This window comes from Ranitomeya variabilis, chromosome 1 (genome assembly GCF_051348905.1).
Source record: "Ranitomeya variabilis isolate aRanVar5 chromosome 1, aRanVar5.hap1, whole genome shotgun sequence".
Lineage (NCBI taxonomy): Eukaryota > Metazoa > Chordata > Amphibia > Anura > Dendrobatidae > Ranitomeya > Ranitomeya variabilis.
This window is the reverse complement of record NC_135232.1, coordinates 280,727,054-280,749,353: the sequence shown is the minus strand read 5'-3', so window position 1 is coordinate 280,749,353 and position 22,300 is coordinate 280,727,054. Positions and strand designations below refer to the sequence as shown.

At 41.8% G+C, this 22,300-nt stretch overlaps 1 protein-coding gene across 2 annotated transcripts in view; it reads right to left on the bottom strand.

Moving 5' to 3' along the window:
- The window catches only part of PRODH (proline dehydrogenase 1), a 166,484-nt gene that overhangs the window by 24,802 nt on the left and 119,382 nt on the right, over positions 1–22,300 (bottom strand). For both annotated transcript variants that reach the window (XM_077294972.1, XM_077294963.1), the window contains 4 exons: positions 15,688–15,769; positions 13,030–13,122; positions 6,076–6,222; positions 2,236–2,411 (listed from right to left, as the gene is read on the bottom strand). In XM_077294972.1, coding sequence (XP_077151087.1) covers positions 2,236–2,411; positions 6,076–6,222; positions 13,030–13,122; positions 15,688–15,769 — 498 coding nt within the window. The remainder of the gene's footprint in view (positions 1–2,235; positions 2,412–6,075; positions 6,223–13,029; positions 13,123–15,687; positions 15,770–22,300) is intronic.

The following is a 22,300-nucleotide window of genomic DNA, read 5'->3' as shown; positions in this document are numbered from 1 at the left end:
TGAGCCACCGTGCTAAGTGTACCCAAGGTAACCTCATAACAGTTTTGTACTTTATCTAATGCAATACCTTAGACCTATATTTCAGTTCTGAATATATTTAGCATTTTAAAAGAATTCCAGAGCTCCCCTTTTAGTTCAGAATATTTAATGCACTTCAAGGGATCAAGAAGGCCAGTGAGAAGGAATAATAATATATGAAACATAAAAGAGAAATCAGAAATTGGATGTTATATTATGCTAATAAGTAATTTACTTATCATACTCCCATTCAAATTAGTTTTCATACAGCTGGCTGATTAACTGAGCAGTGCGCAACTGGACGGATTCTTGGCACTTTGATACAGAATTTTTTTTTTTATTATTTATCTGGCAAAGATTTTGGCTGTATCTGTATAAAACAAAAGTATAGGCTTGACGTTTAGAGTCTGCTTTTCCCTTAAGGTGTTCTCGCAAAGCAAAATAACGACAAAAAAAAAAAACTGGTTTAAAAATAATTTCAGCATTTTTTAGTTTAAAGTTTGCATTCAAAGTCAGTTTAGTATGTAATTTACAATATTGCATTATATCGAATTAATTTAATAATGACCAAATGCGGATGCCAAAAATTCACCTGGTCCTGGGCTTTAACCTTGCTCGATTGCAAATATACACACAGCACAGAATCAACACTCCAGCAATTTAGTAAAAGCAGGTCCGGTCACCCACTCTGTTACAGCTAGGGACCTGGGGTTAATTACAGTTTCTGACTTCTCCTTCGCCACCTGCAGTAGTCTACAGAAGCATTGGCACTGGCACTGCCACTTCTGTAGGACCTAGCGATCACGCGAGCTGCTGGGTATTCAGTTTCCCACAGAACTTTTATGATCTTTTGGGGGACAAATTATGTCTTTTTTTTTTTTTTCATTGCATACATAAGATCTGAACAAAAAAATAAATACATAAATCAGGGCTGTGGAGTCGGAGTCCATTTTGGTGGAGTTGGTGTCATGGAAATTGAGGAGTCAGAGGTTTAGCTTAGCGACTCCACAGTCCTGAAATAAATAAAGACCCCCAGAACAAGAAAAAAAAATAATTGAAAGCCTATACATCTTAAATATTCACACTACTCTATAAATATAAAATGAAAATTCATTTTTTTCCCTATAACATTTTTTATATAAAAATGTACAGAAAATTACCCCAAAACACACAACATTAAACAAACATAATTTGTCCGGTATAAAACAAACCCTCTTATAGCCATATCAGTGAAAAATAATTGTAAAAAGAGTTATGGCGGCTGAAAAGTAGATACAAAAACAGAAATAATTGGCCGCTCAGGATAATATTGGATTTGACTAAGAAACATGGCAGTACTGGATCATGTACATGACAGTAAATCAAATAGACCAATATCTGAATGGTGGCAGCTAAATGTAAAGTGGACCTTTTATTGGCACTGTTCTGAGCAGAGAACGCCACTATAGAGGTCACCAAGAGATATTCTAATGAGCTGAGAAAATAGAAGAGCACGGAAAGGGCTAAATAATATTTGGACACCTGGACAGAATAATTTCCTTTTTGGGGTTCCACAGGCATAATATTGGGCTCCAGTGTCTCCAGAACAGAACGCTTTTCCACGGTTTAGGGTTGAGAATATCCTATGAAGTCACTATACAAAATACCAATACTGCTGTAGAAAGTGCCTATATACTTTTCATTGCAAGGGCATCCCTCAAAACTCTTCTAAAAATGGAAGAGGTAGGGCCCCATTATATATAATGTCAAGGAGATCAATTCCGCATAAACAGACTGGAAAAGTTTCCCAACGAATCCGCCAGTCATGAATTAAGAACAGAAACGTAACAGACGGCTCACCAGCTAAGCGGGATCATTCACAATTAGAGGGGGTAATAAAACAACATTTGTGATCCTCATCCACAGGAAAAATAATACAAAAACCATTTGATAACTGTTGGTTTGTGCGCCGATCCCGAGAACAGCGTACGGTGTGTGAATGGAGAAGTAATGCATATATGTAACCACCAGTCCCATGTTCACTACCACTTGATTCACACCGGTAACCCTGTTCCTGTGGCCGGAGGGGACTTCAGTGATCACATCCCCACACATATTGTGTAAGAGACGGCTCCTTCACTCACAGTTTTAATACAAATCTTACACATCTTATAAAAGATGAAATGCTATGGTTGTCAGCATAATAGATACATGGGAATCTGTCTTGTATGCACTCACCTATGGTACATTTCATTAGTCTTCTCATAAGTGGGATTAATCGGGTCCTCGTAGACCACCTCTGCTGCCCGACTCCTCTCTTGCTGCATGTAAGCCCCTCTTACAAGTTTCGCACCAAAATGCCAGCCCTCTCGACGAGACAACTCTACATCAGCAGTCACATTGTCATATGCTTCCTGTAAACGAGGAGATTGTGCTTTTATAGGATTCTCTATTTAAATAAAATGCTTATTTTTTTATTCATGTGTATGTGATATGTTAAAAGGGAAACGGTCATGCCCCTTATGCCCCCAAACTGAAATCATTAAGCAATAGAACCCTATTGGTGCATTTTATGAAATACATCTCTATCTCAAGACTTCTCTCCTGCTGTGCCAGTTTTCTGGAATGCACTACCCTAGACAATCTGATTAATACTTAGCCCTCCACATTTTTAAGCTTGCTCTAAAAACACATCTTTTTAGGCAGGCCTATCACCTCACTTCACTAATCTAACTCTTCCATGTTTCTCCTTTCTAAATTATCCTCAATCTGTTCCTTCCTATTAATCTCTGTTCTCATTCTCCATGAACCCAACAGCACTTTGTAACTGTTCTTAGATACTTACTGATTACTGGTTCATGCAACTTTATTTGAAATATATTAGATTAATGAAGCCCTTGGGGCCCTACCAACTTTTCACATCCAAGATTAAAGTTAGTTTAACCACTTCACCCCCGGAGCTTTTTCCGTTTTTCCGTTTTCGTTTTTCGCTCCCCTCCTTCCCAGAGCCATAACTTTTTTATTTTTCCGTCAATTTGGCCATGTGAGGGCTTATTTTTTGCGGGACGAGTTGTACTTTTGAACGACATCATTGGTTTTAGCATGTCGTGTACTAGAAAACGGGAAAAAAATTCCAAGTGCAGTGAAATTGCAAAAAAAGTGCAATCCCACACTTGTTTTTTGCTTGCCTATTTTGCTAGGTTCACTAAATGCTAAAACTGACCTGCCATTATGATTCTCCAGGTCACTACGAGTTCATAGACACCTAACATGACTAGGTTATTTTTCACCTAAGTGGTGAAAAAAAATTCCAAACTTTGCAAAAAACAAAACAAAACAAAATTGCGCCATTTTCCGATACTCGTAGCGTCTCCATTTTTCGTGATCTGGGGTCGGGTGAGGGCTTATTTTTTGCGTGCCGAGCTGGCGTTTTTAATGATAGCATTTTGGTGTAGATACGTTCTTTTGATCGCCCGTTATTGCATTTTAATGCAATGTCGTGGCGACCAAAAAAACGTAAATCTGGCGTTTCGAATTTTTTTCTCATTACGCCATTTAGCGATCAGGTTAATGCTTTTTTTTAATTGATAGATCGGGCGATTCTGAACGCGGCGATACCAAATATGTGTAGGTTTTTTTTTTTTTTTATTGATTTATTTTGATTGGGGCGAAAGGGGGGTGATTTAAACTTTTATGTTTTTTTTATTTTTTTCACATTTTTAAAAACTTTTTTTTTTTACTTTTGCCATGCTTCTATAGCCTCCATGGGAGGCTAGAAGCAGGCACAGCCCGATCGGCTCTGCTACATAACAGCGATCATCAGATCGCTGTTATGTAGCTAAAATGCAGGTGTGCTGTGAGCGCCGACCACAGGGGGGCGCTCACAGCCACCGGCAATCAGTAACCATAGAGGTCTCAAGGACCTCTATGGTTACAATGGAGGAGCATCGCCGACCCCCGATCATGTGACAGGGGTCGGCGATGCGCTCATATCCGGCCGCACGGCCGGATGCGGTAGTTAAATGCCGCTGTCTGCGTTTGACAGCGGCATTTAACTAGTTAATAGCGGCGGGTGATCGCGATTTCACCCGCCGCTATTGCGCGCACATGTCAGCTGTAAAAAACAGCTGACATGTCGCGACTTTGATGTGCGCTCACCGCCGGAGCGCACATCAAAGCGGGGGTCCCGACATGTGACGTACTATACCGTCACATGTCGGGAAGGGGTTAATGTACCAATTGTCAAATTTGGCAGTTACTAGTATGGGTGGGTTTGCTTCACAAGCTGATTGTGATTATTCTCACTGGCCGCGTCATCTTAGGAACGACATTGCTGTGCCTTCCTGAGAAAGCACAGTGCTCGGATGACGCCAAGTACTCCTGCCTACACTGTGCATGCTAGGGAAAGTATAATGGTGGCATTCCTGGGAGGAGGAGGCCAAAGAGGATAATGAAAAATGGGGGTCAGGAGGATAATGATTATTGCATCTGAAAACGGATTTGTCTGGGTGAAGTAACACCAAACCAGACCAGTCCTATCTAAATTTGCATATGACGAATGATACATTAAAATTGGCTTTAATCCCAGAAGTGAACATTTGCTTGAGATACAATGGGATTTATAAAAATGCAGCAATAGGGTTATGTCAACTAAAGGTGGCAGTGTGAAGTTCTTAAAAGGTCCTAATTAGAGATGGGCGGACACCTGGATGTTCGGGTCCTGCCAAAGTTACAAAAAGTTTGGGTTCGGGTATCAGATCAGTACCCGGAGCCAAACCCAATTCACTTGAATGGTGGGCCTAAACATCCAGTGTTTGCCACATTGTCATGTGCATGACAGCGCGGCAAACACCGCTTCTGGGAGTAATCTGCCGACTCCCGCGCTGTGAATAAATTAAAAAACTTTGTGGGTTCCACTGTATTTTGGATAATCAGCCAGGCAAAACTCACAGCTTGGAGCCGCAACCCTCAGCTGTCAGCTTCAGCAAGGCTGGTTATCAAGAATAGAGGGGTCTCCATGCTGTATTTTTTAATTAAATTAAAAAAAAAAAAAAAAAAAAAAAAAAAAAAAAGCCTACAAATAGCAGCCCACAGCTGCCCAGAAAAGGCACATTATTAGATGCGCCAATTCTGGCGCTTTGCCCTGCTCTTCCCTCTTGACCTGTAGTGGTGGCAGGTGGGGTAAACTTTATAACTCCGATCACAGCCGAGTGCTCCCGCTGTCTTTTGACAGCATAGGAACCATGGCGTGCTGTCAGTAGAACCCAAATAATAACAAGGACTTCCTGGTGAAGTTTGGGTCAGTGTCTGTGTCCAAACAGTAGGTGTTCGGTACAGACGCCGAACTTTACTGTTCCACTTCTCTCATCTCTAGTCCTAATAGGTTCTCTTTAACAAAAGACTAATACGTGTATTACCAAGATATGCTTATATTGAATGATCAACACAGTACTGTACCTAAAATAAAGAAAATAATAGCTAAAAACCAAGCTGGAAGTAATTTTTTCCGTGTCCAGAACTTGTCACTGCAGCTGTGAGAAAGGAGCTGTCACCTATTACATTTCACTTGATATCACAGTGGCAGGTTTATAAAAAGCAGACATCTAGCCAACAGCGCACAGGTACTGTGGCTATTGCTCTGGATCACTCAGAACCTCCGAAATGTTAGAACAAAAATAGAATTAGGTCTGTTACCGAGAAGATCAATTCTGCCATGCATACAGTCACTGGGTTATGCTTCACTTATTAGATATTGCTGCCGGACCTCTCAGGGTCTGCGCAATAACTGCGATGTCTCCAAGGCTCCAGTATTCAATATGGGGGCTTTGCTGTACAGCTCCTATTTAAATGAGAGCTGGCAGCGATATCTAATAGAAGGCCAAATCCAGTGAAAGACTAAACTGAAGAATTGATCATCTGTTAGTAATGCCTAATTACATTTTTCTCTACAAATGGGAGACACACTTTACATTCACCTAGGAATCCACGGCAATGTAATCCTTGTAGGCTGAGCCTTTTATCGCCTAGTAAATGCATTGTCGCACAAAGCAGAAATGGTCATTGATATGCATCTCTCACCTTTAAGTAGCACTGGTATGTGTTGAAGATAATGGGATTGTCCTTATTAAATTTACGCTGCATTTCCAATGTCAAACGACTTATTGCGGGTTGGAAATAGGTCTGTTCTGCATCAACCATCAGTCGAACACCAGTTTCTAAAGCTTTCTAAAGGTAAAAAGCAATGTTTAGTAAAAGGAATCCACAAATATTAATACTTCCTACAACTTTTGCTCATAAAATACATATTTGACACGATTAGGTTCCTCACCCCAACTCCCTATGAAAAAATAATTCAAATATGATAAAATTAGCAATACCGATAAGACACCTATCCATTAGTAACCCATAGTAAAATTGTATAAAAACACAAGACACCCAGAATAAAGTCCTTTACTTGAAATATAGACACAGACTCCTTTAATGAATCTTAATTAAACCATACTTACCGAACACCTAATCCACCGAAGCCAACGTCTCCTGCAACAAAAATAAAATAAACCACAATATTCCTCACTTGTCCACAGAGAAGGTAATCCATAATGTCCCACGACGATCCTGATCACTTTGAGAGCAGTCACTAATGTGACTGCTCTCAAAGACAGCCGGTGATACACTGCGGGAGCGATTACCTCCTGTCAGTATCATTGAGCTGCTGAGAGAGTTCACCGAAGTTCATCAGCTGATCAGCACCACTGCTGTCTGAGAAAGTTCTCCCCCAGAGGTGCCGTAAGTGAGAGCTCCGGAGCTGATGAACTCCGGTGATCTCTCTCACGGCAGCTCAGTGATACACTGCGGGAGCAATTACCTCTCCTGTCAATGTATCGCTGGCGGCCGGGTAGAGCAGTCACTCGTATATCTATGTTTCTCAAGGAATATAACATTTTCCTTGAGGAGACTGTCCGCTAATGCATGAAAGTCTTATTGGGTAGGCAATGCTTCCTTAGATAAAAGGGTATGCAAATTAGTTTTCCTCCAGAAGAAATTACTGGGCTTTGTGTTTCCTGAAAGGCACCGCTCACAGTTAACATAGGTGCCTATATGGTTGTAATATTCAGTACACACAAAACAGACCTGTATACATCTATATATCCATATGCAAATAACCTTTTCAGGGCGTAAGAGGTCAGGAACTATAATGCTACCTATTGGAAGTAGCAAGCCTAAAGGACAATACTGACCCATTAAAAAAGACCTTGTCACACGACTTATGATAAGAAACCAAATCAATCTCCATTTGCAGACACGAGTTTCAGGGTGCTTGCCCCTCATCAGTGCAAAGCAGGAAAAGTGGTTTGGCTGGATCAGAGGCCCTTGAGGAGTAAAATTTCTCCTTGTGGACACTGAAGCTCCTTCATAGGGAGAAACATAGGCCATGCAATGCTCCTCTGGAAACTTAAATATGCAAATAGCCTTTTCATAAAGGAAGAGGACAGGGACTCTAATGCCATCTATTGGAAGTAGCAATCCTAAAAGTCAATATAGACCCTGGAAAGGTTTGGCTTCATATGCCAAGTCATGTCACAAGGACCTTTATAAGGCTCAATATTGACCTTTAGGATTACTAGATCCAATAGGTGGCACTAGCATTCAAGTCCTCTTCAATGGAGCAGCACATCCAAAGTTAATCGAAAAAGTGAAGGGATCCTTCATTCACCGAAACAATATTTGGTTGCATGTTGACTTGGAGTTTAGCTTTCTGGTTATCAGACACCATGTTTATTGACGGATTCACCCTCCTAAGGCTATGTGCACATGTTCAGGATTTTTCGCTATAAAACCGCGAAAAAAACGCATACATTAAGCATCCTATTATTAGAATGCAATCCGCAATTTTTGTGCACATGTTGCATTTTTTTCCCACAGCGAAAACGCAGCATTGTTTGTGCGGATGGATCCACTTACTTTCCACATATGGCTATGCCCACCATGAGAGAAGTAAGCGGATCATGTGCGGTTGGTACCCAGGGTGGTGGAAAGGAGACTCTCCTCCAGGCCCTGGGAACCATATACCTGTAAAAAAAAAGAAAAAAAAAAAAAAAAGGTAAAATAAAAAAGGGGACGCCGGAATGTGAGAATATCACGATTTTCTCTCTTTTTTTTTTTTATTATTTTTAATTTTAACATTAGATCTTTTTACTATTGATGCTGCATAGGCAGCATCAATAGTAAAGAGTTGGTCACACTTGTCAAACACTATGTTTGATAAGTGTGACCAACCTGTCAATCAGTTTTCCAAGCGATGCTACAGATCGCTTGGAAAACGCTAACATTCTGCAAGCTAATTATGCTTGGAAAACGCAAGTGTTTAGGAGGAAAACGCATGCCAGTTCCGCATTTGTTTTAGGCTACTTTCACACTTGCGTTTTCTGGTGTCTGTTGTCATGCAGTGAAATGACGTATCGATCGATCGATCGATCGATCGATCGATCGATCGATCGAGAGAGAAAAAAGAAAAAGAAAGAAGAAGGAAAGAAAGAAAGAAAGAAAGAAAGAGGGAGCGAGAGGGAAAGAAAGAAAGAAAGAAAGAAAGAAAGAGGGAGCGAGAGAGAAAGAAAGAGAGAGAAAGAAAGAAAGAAAGAAAGAAAGAAAGAAAGAAAGAAAGAAAGAAAGAAAGAGAAAGAAAGAAAAGAAAGAAAGAGCGAGAGAGGGAGCGAGAGAGAGCGAGAGAGAGAGCGCGAGAGAGAGAGCGCGAGAGAGAGAGAGAGAGAGAGAGAGAAAGAAAGAAAGAAAGAAAGAAAGAAAGAAAGAAAGAAAGAAAGAAAGAAAGAAAGAAAGAAAGAAAGAAAGAAAGAAAGAAAGAAAGGAGATGCTTTTCTTTCCCGGGCTTGAAAAATCCTTCCAGCCATGCTCAGAAGGGAAAAACTGGATCAGTCACTAGATTCCTGTGTGTGACGGTCAGCGACGGATCCTGCGCCCATAGGCTTCCATCGTAGCCGTCGACGGGCAGCACAGGATGTGTCGCTGACCGATTTTCTGACGTACACAAAAACGTTCCTATGAATGTTTCCTCTGCACGATGGACCGCTATTTTACGCAGGATCCAGTGCACGATGGATGAAACGGATGGCCATCCGTCACAAACCGTCGCTAATACAAGTCTATGAGAATTTTTTTGCAAGTTCCTGCATTCACAAAAAACGACGGATTAAAAAAACGCAATTGTGAAAGTAGCCTTACCCGCGGCACAGTTGCGGAATTTTCCACAGCAATTCCAGACGTGTGCACATGGCCTAAATAGTTATTTTTATTTCTAATGTGTACACTATATGAATTATGAGCCTATTTTCTGCAAACAAATTAACCAAATTGCCCCACGTTAATTTTAATGGGGTGATTTTATAGTTTCTTCAGATAGGAAAACAAATATTATAGACCAAATATCTGTCATCTATTTTTCTAACTCCATGTCAATGAGCAGGGCAATACAGAAAGCTGCCACTCAGTGGTGTGGGGAGGTTACACAGAGCTCAGCATTCAGAGAAATGGTAGATCTGCAGCAGATTATTTTAATAAAAACTGCAGCATGGAGCCCACTAAGTGTTCTTCACTGGAATCAGGGTCTCTGCCCTTATATCATACTGCATTGAGATTAGGAAGAAAAAGCCTTAAATATATAGGAAAGTGGTGATTTGTCAGAACTTTGCGATATCACAACAGGTTATCGTGTTTTTTCCATCGGGATCATGTACAGTATCCAACTCCATTATGTTGTTATTACAATGCACAACTGAATGGTTTAACATGAAACCACATAAGCACCCCAATGGCCATTACACACGCCCCAATGCCCACACAAGCACCGCAATGGCCACACAAGCACCCCAATGCCGTGCAGGCAGGCACCACAATGCCCACGCAAGCACCCCAATGCTGTCCAAACAAGCACCCCAATGCCGCCCATACAACCACCACAATGCCCAGGCAAGCAGCACAATGCCCACACAAGCACCCCAATGCCACCCATACAAGGCACCCCAAAGCCCCCCATACAAGGCACCCCAATGCCCATACAAGCACCCCAATGCCCATACAAGCAAACTATCCACAACCCCAAGTGAGCAGACACTATGCTCAGTCTCTATCCCTGGAACATCTACTCCAATATCAGCCCGATGGTACTATAGGAAAGGGCTGAGGTCTTGTTTTATAGGAAATTTAAGCAGCCTTCATGCCGTAATTAGACAATTAATCTTTTTTCTTTGTGAAGGACAAAATAAAGTACGTACACTTCATCAGTGCGTTAAGTCGCTATAAACGAGTCTTTTCGTTGGCTGAGAACTTATGGCGCTAACGGCTCTAACAAGAGGCTGAAATTGTTTTTCATCAGAGTTCAGACGAACGGGTTTGTTTGCATTTCATTAGGAAAGATTACATTTCAGCATCAATGCATGTATTCAAATTAGAGCTTATTAAGGGATTTCAAAGACTTCCTGATACAGCTGACATTTCTAAGGGCTGTTTCTACCCTTTAAGAAGTGTAAAATATAGTGGCATTGATTTACTGCGCCATCTGAACCACGTTTACGGCTCATCCTGGCGAGACTGGTTGGAAATATTAATTAGGCGATAAGAGTCCCTGTATGCCAGCTCTTGACCAGCAAAGCAGCTTTCAATGTCGGGACTTCTCAATACAACTACATAGGGAGATCTTTATGTAGGAACATGTATTTGGCTATACGTGAGGACTATACGTGCCGCACAGAACTCTTTTGCCAGTTTTCAATGAGAAATACTAACATTATATTATTGCTCTCAAGCTGTTTATTTAGGTTCAGCTGTCTTTTTATTGGAATGTAAAAAGCATTTGTAATAGTTTGACTATAAATTAAACACATTGGATTTCTTTTGCTAAAGTCCAAAAATGGCTAAATATATTTCATACGGTGTTACATTGGTGTTCCTAATCTGCAATGATTGCAACGCTTTCCACTGACATTGGTGGTAACTTCTGCTTGCAATACCAAGCTTTACCACATGGCTTGCTGTTCAAGAGGAAGAGGAGTTGAGTCACAAGGAACTTCTCATCACATACGTGCAATACTATATTAAAACAGCGCCATCTTGTGGTACAAATACATAGCTATTGAAAGTGTCAGACATTTTTAAACTATGAAACTTGTACTTCTGCAGTTAAAGCAGAATGAGGACGAGATATTAAATTTTGAAAGGTGGTGTAGTTTACCATAAGTGCCTTATAGACAGCTGAATGTGAACGCTACACTTTATGCAATACATCATTTAAGTTTCAAGGAAAGTTAAAGGGGTCACTAGCATGTCACAGAGCCTTCTTTGAAAATGATCAGTGGGTCTTCATGCACGGCGCCACCACATGTGTCCATTTTCAATGAAAATAGTGACTTTATTCACCCATCATTCAGTGACAGCAACTTTGAAACTGGCTTGAAAACAACTCTATGAAGCTGAAATATTTATGTCACTGTAGGATGGGTGCGAACGTCAGTATGTTCATTGGAAACATCAGAGTGTTGCTTCTCTCTTCCTTTTTTGGCTGCTGTGATTTTGGACCTGGGAGCCAAAGTATAGAAAAGTCTCGATTATTTACAGCGCTGCTTTATTCTTTTCTCTCTGTATGAGAAGACATACTGCCACAGTTACAGAACATGGAAAAGAGAAAAAATACCTATCCCTCATGGTCTTCTCATAAAAAAGTGAACAGAAGTATAATGACCGCGGGGGGGGGGGGGGGGCATTCAGGCAGTGCCACCTCTATTTGGGTGCTGCCTTGGACACTTCTCCAGTTGGAAGCTACTGTGGAGCAGAGAACCACTAGCTCCCTGACCCGCACATCCGAGGCCTGGAGCTACCGAGCATTCTGGCGTCACGTCACAGGCGGCGTATTAGGGCTGCGGGGGTGGATTAAGTGCAGGGCAGCTGAGAAAGAGGAATAAGACACAGCCGGTCAGCATGGAAGCGGAGAGAGGTTAGAGAGTTGGATAGCAACTGAGAAAGCAGTAGTGGTGAGGTAAAAAGACTGCTCACACTGCTGACCACCTTGTCTTTCTGATCCTATAGTGGATATAACAGGAGTGCTAAAGTAAGAAGAGGCTACTCACATTCTGATCTATTAGTGGAGATATCAGGGGTGCCAAGATAAGAAGAGGGCACTCACACTGTTGCCCAGCCTGTCTTTCTGATCCAATACTGACGATATATAGGGTGCCGAGGGAACAAGAAGCTGCTCACACCGCTTTTCGACTCGTCGTTCTGATATATCACTGGATGTAGCAGTAGTGGTGAGGTAAAAAGAGGCTGTTCACCATGTCTTTCTGATCTAAAACTGGCGATACCAAGGGTGCGGAGGTAAAAAGAGGCTGATCACACTGATGAGTGGCAGTGGTGACCTGGAGATAGCCTGACTGTGGACATTTTGATGTACCAATGTGATTACTAGTCTAGACGAAAACTAGTTTGATTTAACCAAGTGTTTAAAAAAATATTTAGAATTACATTTTTTTTCTATTCCTGAGGAACAGAACATTCAATTCCGTGTACATAGACTACTCAAAGTCTGGTATGTTCATATGTGAATCTTCCAAATAGGGGTACATTATTATAAATAAAGATAACTACATAAAATCTAGGTGTAGAATATAGTGTATAACCGCTGAAAATTATTTTATATTCCATGTACTGCATTAACCCAGACTATAGTTACCACATCCACAGCCTTATATTCCGAAAATCTACCCTACATTTATGCTCGTCAAGGTGCACAGATTCTGCTCTGCTGGAAAATCCCTTAAAAAAAATTCAATTCCGTATTCGTGCAATACCAAGACATTTCCACCTCTTAGACTAGAGACTTGCTTCTTGCATCTTTTTTGGATTCTTCCACACTGTTTTAATCATTGCCAATTCCCTCCTATGTGAGGCGTTAAAAATTTGAACCTGACAAGTACTGACGGAAATATACAGCATGTCAAGCTGACGACATAAAAATACATTCCTGACCTTTGCGAGCACATCCATTCTCTGCAACATTCTCTTCATCTGCAGGTCTTCTTCTTCTGTGAACCTGGACAAGAGGGGTTCTACCTGACCACTCTGGGGGGGAAAGAAAAACATAAAAGAAAAATTACAAAATGTGCCTCATTACAGAAAAAGTGCAAAATCTTGCACTACTGATATAGAGCCATTTACCACCATAAGCATTCTACTTTTAACATTTGGAAAGGCACTATTGTATTCTCTCTAGAGCCCCGTAAACATAAATATGTCATCGTGAAAATGGGTTGTCAGTTCAATTTATTCAGCCGCGGCAAATGTATTCAGGTGTGAATAAAAATCTGCCTAATTTATGTAAATACATCCCTAAGGAGCCGCTACAAATCAACACAAAAATGAGTTTATTCTCCTTTACAACTTAACTACTTGGCCTTTATTGCGTATGAAGAAAAAGTATTGAGAAATAAGGACATTTATTTATAGTTCATTCTATGTTGGTGGGGAATTCGCAGCTCGGCAAAATATTATATCGTCTAAAAAATAAAAAAATAAAAAAATAATGCAATAAGCAACATTTTGTAGCGGAATAATGAGGTGTACAAGAGCGCATTAAAAGTGTCAAATGGAAAATTAAAATGTTATCAATTTATACTTCTATTAGCAGAAGAATAATAGAAGCGCTGCGCTATTGAATTCTACCGACATGCCATAAAAAAGAAAAAAAAAAAAAAAAAAAAAAGAGGAAACCCTGCTGTAACTAGCTGGAAGGAACAGATTCAAATCGCCCTGCTCGGGAAGAAATGGAAAAGCGATACAATAAGCCTGATGTCAGGTCAGCGTCACTCTCCATGATTGAATCATCATCATCAAGGTCAAGATCTCATGAAGATAAATTACAAGCCTGAGCAGGCCATCAGGCGCAGAACACAAACACTCTGCTGCCTCCCGTCGTCTGGTCACAGAGAAGCTGCGCAGCGCTGTACAGGGCCAGACGGTGGCGCAGTTTCCTTACATATTGCAGGACGGCGCTGGGGGGAACCGTGCTCGCTCCTTCAGAATGCAGATAATAAGCGAAAGCCCAGAATTTCACACACCGTGCAGGTGGCAAATCCCATAAGAAATTCCTCCCCCCCCCTCGTATCACGCTCTGATATATTTTAACAAGAGATATGCCCAAAAAGAAAACAGAAAAAAACAAACAAACAAAAATCAGATTAAGCTCTGAAGCTGCAGAACAAAACAAGGAGCGGTGTGGAGAATAGCCTTCCATACGCTAGTAATTTATAATGAGGGTAGCCTAAATATAAGAATGTATTCGCCTCTGGCGTCACATGGGGAGGCGAGCTGACAAGCGCCTGTCAATGTCTGGCGTAGAGGGGCACCGGCAGAAGCTCATGCCGACATATGCTGATGTAGGGGGCCGAATATACACGCAGTAGTTCACATCATCTGCATGCAGTGTTACATTTATCACATGTAACAAGTACAGCCCTAGACCTATATAATACTGACACTTCCCATGCACAGTGAGAGCTCATTTTAGGATTTTATTTTTACCCTCGTCACAACACTAGCAATAGAAGAAGCAAGAAAGGACAGGATGACACTTGTTAATCTTCACATCATACTTGAGTTTTATTATGTGGATCAATAGGAAAGTGAGAAATAAATGGAGCTGTCACGGTAAATCAACGATGACATGCACAACATTAAAGCTGTTGCAATAAATTACATTTAAGGAAAACCTTTGGCAGGGAGGCAATACTTTCCAGGCAGTCTCACTCTTCGCTCATCCTCCCCGATAATTAAAAGAAAAAAAAGTTCTAGTTATCTATTCCAGTCTGGTGCAATGTGCCATGGGACCTTAATGCAGCTCGTCAACAAGCTCCTACATAGTTAGCGGTCTAAACTCAAAACCCGGAAAAGGAAAATCTGGCAGCAGGTTTTTGCTATGGAAACAGAGCTGCATAGCCAGATTCCAGTGATGGATCACTTACTGGACTTCTTGGTGTAGTTTTGATAAACGTTTTCTCTGCTGTAGATATAGCATTGCCATGACTGCTCAGCTGTGTATATTACCGCCCACAGCCCTGATTGGCAGGTCCCTGTGTACACTGTATATGGTCAGTAAGCTGACAATTAGCGGTGGGGCGGGGTTACACAGATTAGCTGGACTGCCTGACATGCAACACCTAGTCCTCTAAAGATAATCTTCTGCTGATAAAATACTAATTGTATCGCAACTACAGCCAGCAGCTGAGCAAGTGACTTCCAAGGAATCCTGGTCTCTGCCACTGTATTGTACTGCTCTCAGATTAAATATCAAAAACTTAAAGCTCAGTATAAACCACCCACATCACATCACTTATGTAGGGCGTTATTCTGGCTTGGAGTTATGATGAAGCTGGGCATACAGTGGCCAGAAAAAATCCTTGTACACTAGGTCTTTGAAGTGAAATGTTGGGCTACGATGTATTTGATAACCAATGAATATACTGTAGATAGGTGGCTTATTCCTGGACTGTATTCAGCAGTCGTCCTACTCACCATAACAATCCCCTGTACAGCAACCATCATATTTATTATTATTTATATAGCACCATTGATTCCATGTTTTATCACTGCTGAAGGAAACAAAAATGGTAGCAAGTAATAAACCGATACCTGTAGGTTTGGCACCAAAAGAAGTTTGGAGAGCTTTGTCCTGTTATCAATTAAACTGTTCCAATCCAGCAGATCCATGGTCCTAAACAAGAAAACGGAGGGTCAGGCAACAGGTTTCTAAAAATAAGGCCTCACAGATGTAATGTTCACATAGATCTGTCAAGTTCTGAAATTTATCCTGATGAAGACCGTTCATTTATAATGGATTAGTTAAAGAAAAAAAATGGATTTACTGTATAGAATAGAGCAGCATGCTACAATATTGTGGCTGTCACAGAGCCAAGAAAACTTGGTGGAAATTACGGTAAATAAGGAGTGTTAATGGAAAAAACAGTTCCGTTGAATTTGCTGACTAAAGTTGAAGGGGTTGTGTCATTCAAGTGACTGTTACACTGAGCCCTTGGCGATTTCCCTTATCAAAATCACTTAATGAATATTTCTATCAAGTCAGTCAAAAACATATCTTAAAGACCACTGAAAGTACACAGCCACAAAGGCAAATCTAAAGCATTATCTAAAAACTTGCATGTCAATATAGAATGTTCAGTACTCAGAACCACCAAGAACAACAGAACCATCTTACAAACCAAAGAATCTGATAAGAACAGTCAGAAGATCATTGCCACCAGTGAAGAATCACGGATGACTGTAGGGGCTGTCTAAGTATCCAACACCAGAATGTTACTGTTCATTAATCAAGATGAACTCACTGGCATGGGGTGGCCATACACAAGGACGTGTTTGACCGACACATATTCAATGTCTTAGGGCATGTGCAGATGATCAGTAAACGTTTCGGGTTGGATGCTGCATACTTGGTGCAGCGTCCAACCCAGCATAGAGTCCAGATGTTACAGCATAGTGGATGGGATTTCAAGAAATCTCATGCCCACTATACGTCCAGACGCCCAAGTCTCACCCGCGGAGGCGGACATGCGGCGCGTCTCTCCAGACCGCAGCATATCAACTTCTATTACAAAGAATACAGAATTACTTAAAATGGTCATTATGTGCAATGTACAAATTCTTTAGAGCTACAATAAGGGTAAGTTCACACTAGGCGCTTTTTTCTGCAGGAAAGAAGCTGCAGAAAAAAAAAGCAGGTTTTGCTTATTTTTTTCTTGTGTTTTTGGCATGTTAGGTCTGTCTCTTGGGCATGCTAATAAAAATGAGTGCAAAAAAATAAAAAAGTCCTACTCTACAGAATCAGGTTTTGGCACAAAAAAAACGCAGCAAAACCTGATACCTGCGTTTTAGTGGCTGGAAAAAAAAAAAAAAAAAAAAAAAAACCTGAAAGAAATGACATGCTCTATGGTCTAAAAAACAAAAACAAAAAACAAACAAACAAAGAACATGCAAACACAAAATACTCATGACAAAAGAGCCGCGTACATGAGATTTCAGAAATCTAAAACATGGCTGGAACAGTAAAACACAGCTGAAAATTTGCACTAAAAAAATACTGCCAAAACGCCTAGTGTGAACTTACCCTAACAGGATTTGTGTTACAAGAATCCTGCAATGTATAAAACTGAAAAATGTATGAAAGGATTATCCAAGTAAGTAATAACTAAATAGTCCATGCAGCTAACACCCAGAAAAGACTTTTAAAGAGCCAAGCTACAATTCTGTTTATTGTGCCCATTGATTGGCCAATGGCAGCTTGACGAGTTCATTACCCAGTTAATAAAGACATCAGAGTAGAGAAAGCAGGTCCTTAGATAACCTGGTCAAGTATATGTTCATTTTATAGGACAACATGGGAAACAAGTCATATGAATAATGAAAAGGTGGGAGAGGCTCGGTCAGGTCTCCTAGCCAACACTGATGAGGTATCCCTGACAAAACGTCCTGAAAATTTAAAAAAAATAAATAATAAAAAAAAAACCATCACCTTTTAAGTATTTTGTACGTAACAAGTACTATTCCATTTTGGCCTGAAATACTGCGTCCCATTTGCAGCCCTGCTGACTCCTAAAACAGAAGCAGATGTTCTAACATATGAAAAATAAATATCATGCCAATTGGTTTGCAGTAAGAAAAACCATGAAGCATAAAGCTACAGAGTAACCAAATTATCATTTCTCTTTATCGATTCTGGCATACAAGAATGGATTCTTTCCAGCTCGTATTAGCCAATGGTTCAGTTTAGAAGACCTTCTCCATATCAGTTTGTCCTAAAAGTGACAAAACAAGCACTTACCCAGTAAGCAGAGGAGCATGTGCAAATGCAAGAAATGGGATGTCAATAGTGATGAGCGAGTGTGCTCATTACTCGAGTTTTCCAAGCATGCTCGGGTGATCTCTGAGTATCTGGGGCGTGCTCATAGATTGTTTGTGTCCCCGCAGCTGCATGATTTGTGGCTGCTAGACAACCTGAATACATGTGTGGATTCCCCAACTAACAGGCAATCCCTGCATGTGTTCAGGTTGTCTAACAGCCACAAATCATGCAGCTGCGGGGACACAAACAATCTACGAGCACACCCAAGATACTCAGAGATCACCCGAGCATGCTCAGAAAACTCGAATAACGAGCACACTCGCTCATCACTAGATGTCAAGTAAACCAGTCACTCCAAACTAATGGTACTGCAAACGGACATCTCAGCATGCAGGCCATTAGAGGTATTGTTACACTTTATGGTGTACGCTCTAAGGGTCTGTGGGTTTTTGCTTTGTTTTAAGTTTAATGCACAAGTTGCTTTCTTTTTTTTTTTTTTCTTTGCAGGTTTGCAGCAGATGCAGGTCTTGCAGTGTATTTGCAACATATTTCACGCATACTAATGAGTGGAGCGTATAAAAAAAATAAATAAGAAAAATAAAGAAAAAAATATAGTTCTTACCGATAACGGTATTTCTCTGAGCCCATGACGGCACCACGGAGAGAGGGGATCCGCCCACCAAGGACAGGAAACCTACGGATAAAAAGGCGGTACCACTCTCCTGCATCAGTTGTTTTACATAGAGAATGATGGGAGACTACTAAAACATTTGTTAGCTTTAACTGTTTAGCATAACGAGATACCGCGTGATTTTTTTTTTTTAAAAACTATGAATAAACTATGGATAAACTATGGCACTATTTAATGTGAGCACCCATAAGTGAAGGGAGGGAATATACGGGTGCCGTCATGGGCTCAGAGAAATACCGTTATCGGTAAGAACTATATTTTTCTCTGATCGCCCATGACGGCACCACTGAGAGAATTGCATAGATAGTACACTCAGGGAGGGACCACCGCTTCCAGAACCCTTTTACCGAAGGTAAGGTCCGAAGAGGAGTTTAGGTCCAATCTATAGTGCCTATAGAATGTAGATGGTGAGGACCAGGTAGCAGCTCTACATATCTGGTCTATGGGAACTCCGGCCTTCTCCGCCCAGGAAGATGCCACTGCCCTTGTCGAGTGAGCCTTAACCTCCCCGGGAACGGACATCCCACTTGCCGAGTATGAAAGACTGATGGCATCCGTAATCCATCTTGCTATGGTGGCTTTCGATGCTTTTTTTCCCCTTCCGGGGACCCTGGAAACACACAAACAGAGAGGCATCCTCCCTACTCTCCCTAGTGACTTCTAGGTAGCGTAAGAGACATCTTCGTACATCTAGTGTATGTAATGTTTGTTCCTTCTTGATTACAGGGTTGGGACAGAAGGAAGGGAGAGAAATCTCTTGAGACCTGTGAAACTTTGAAGCTACTTTCGGGAGATATGCAGGGTCTGTTTTTAAAATGACCCTATCCTCTAGAAATTGTGTGTAAGGAGGGTTGGCCGAAAGAGCCTGTAAGTCGCTGACCCTACGGGCAGAAGTGAGGGCGACTAACAGAGCGGTTTTGAGAGATAGGTTTTTTATTGAAGCTTCATGTAATGGTTCGAATGGTGGACTGGTCAGGGCTTTAAGGACTAAGTTTAAGTCCCATTGAGGAACGATTTTTACCGGAAGAGGCCTTGATCTTCCTGCTGCTCTTATGAATCTAGCGACCCACCTATTTGAAGCTAAATCAAAATTGAATAGGGCTCCCAATGCTGCCACGTGAACTTTCAGGGTACTAGTGGCCAGCCCCATCTCCAACCCATTTTGTAGGAACTCTAATATGGAATTAAGGGGAATTTCTTTCCCTATTTTTGCCCCTGATGAAGACAGAAACTTTTTCCATATCTTGCCATATTGTTTCGTTGTAACTGGCTTCCTACTTTGTAACAAGGTTGAGATTAACCCTGGGGAGAACCCCCTGTCTTTTAGCAGCTTCCTTTCAAGAGCCAAGCTGTCAAGTGTAAGTTCTTGACCCGTGGATGACAGACTGGGCCCTGCGACAATAGATCCAGAAGGTCTGGTAATACCCAGGGGTCGGATATTGACATCTTCCTCATCCATGAGAACCAAGGTCTCTTCGGCCAGAACGGGGCGATTAAGATAACCAGCGCCCCGTCCTCCCGAATCTTCCTCAACACTGCTGGAATCAGAATGAGAGGAGGAAAGGCATAGAGCAGATGATGACCCCAAGACATCAGGAAAGCGTCCACAACTACTGGGTTCCCCAGAGACGATAGGGAGCAAAAGGAGGCTACTTTTTTGTTTAGATGGCTCGAAAAGAGATCTATTTTGGGAACCCCCCATTTCTCTGTGATCTGGGTAAATATTGCCTGATTCAGTTCCCATTCTCCCTGTTTTAGGCTGGACCGACTGAGGAAGTCCGCTTTGTAGTTGTCTACCCCTTTTATGTGTAGGCTTGTTAGGGATAGGAGGTTGCTCTCTGCTATTTGTAGGATTTAGTTGGTCACTTCCATTAGACTTTTGGAACGGGTGCCCCCCTGGTGATTTAGGTAAGATACTACCACCCGGTTGTCCGACATTACTCTTACGTGATGAGAGTGAAGGATTACCAAGAATTCCTGAAGGGCAAATTTGACCGCAAGAAGTTCCTTCATATTGGAGGATTTGTCTGCTAGGGACGGGGACCAGGTGCCTTGGGCTACCAGATCGCCCAGATGAGCTCCCCACCCTGAGGGGCTTGCGTCCGTAGTTAGGACTTTTGAGATCTGAATTACCCACGGGACCCCCTGGGAAAGATTTTTCTGCGACTTCCACCATGTCAGAGAGTGGCTGGTACGAGGAGATAGAATTAACCGCCCGTCTAAATGCCCTCCTAGATGGGTTTGTTCTGACAATATCTGCCATTGGAGGTCTCTCGAATGTAATTGGGCCCACTGGACTGCGGGGATGCAAAAGGTCATGGAGCCTAGGAGGGACATACCCTGACGGAGCGTTATGAAGGGGAGAGATTGAACCCTTGATACCAAATTTTTTAGTTTTTGTATTTTGTTCTCCGGCAGCCGACATTCCATTTTTATGGAGTCTAGGGTGAGACCAAGGTACTCCTGAACTTGAGAAGGTATTAGTCTGGATTTTTCTATGTTTATCAGCCAGCCCAGTTCTTTTAGGGAATGAATCACAATTGCCAGTTGATTCTCGCAATGCTGCGGGGAGGAGCCTATTACCAAAAAATCGTCCAGATATGGTACAATCAAGGTATTTTCTTCCCTGAGGTGAGCCATTACCTCCGCAATCAGTTTTGTGAAAATCCTCGGGGCTATGGCTAGACCAAAAGGCAGAGCTGAGAACTGGAAGTGACTTGGGACTCCCCTGATGTGAACCGCCATCCTGAGGAATCTTTGGTGATCTTTGTGTATTGGGACGTGATAATATGCGTCCTTTAGGTCTAGGACCACCATGAAGCATTGGGGAAACAGCATTTTGATAGACGACTTTATCGTTTCCATTTTGAATGCCTGAACCTCTAAGTAGTTGTTTAGAATTTTCAGATTTATGATGGTTCTGAAAGACCCGTCTGGTTTTCTTCTCAGAAACAGAGGGGAATAGTATCCTTGTCCTCTTTCTTGAGGGGGAACCTCCAGGAGGACTCTCTTTTCTACTAACCCGATGACTTCTTTTTCTAGTGCCAGCTGCTCTTCTGCCGAAGACCTTATAGATGTCATCGTAAAAGAGGGACGAGGGTATCTTTTGAATGTTAACCTCAGTCCTGATTCTATGATGTTTAGTATCCATTGACTGGAGGTAATCTTTTCCCAGGCTGGAAGAAAGAGAGACAGCCTCCCTCCCACCTGGGGCGAACCTTCATTGCGGAGGTTTCTTGTTATCATTGGGGTTTTTATTAAAGATAAACCCCCTGTTTTTGTTCCTCTTATCCTCCCATTTCCCTTGGCCTCTCCCCGGGTTTTTGCGGAAAAACCTCTTGCTCCGAAAGGGCTTCCGGTAAGAGGGGAGGCCCAGAGGAGGAAAGGACTTTTTCTTGTCCCCAGCTTTTTCTAAAATGTCGTCTAAAGTGGAACCGAACAAGAATTCTCCCTCACAGGGGATGGTACATAGTCTTGTTTTAGTTTGGAGGTCGCCTGGCCAGTTCTTAAGCCAGAGGGCGCGCCTGGCCGCATTAGCCAGTGCTGCTGACCTAGCGGCTAATCTGATTGAGTCGGCCGAGGCGTCAGCCAGGAAAGCCGCAGCTCCCCTCATTACTGGTAAGGTATTCAGTATCGAGTCTCGGGAAGTCTTCCCTTTTAATTGACCCTCTAGTTGATTTAGCCAAATCATTAGGGAG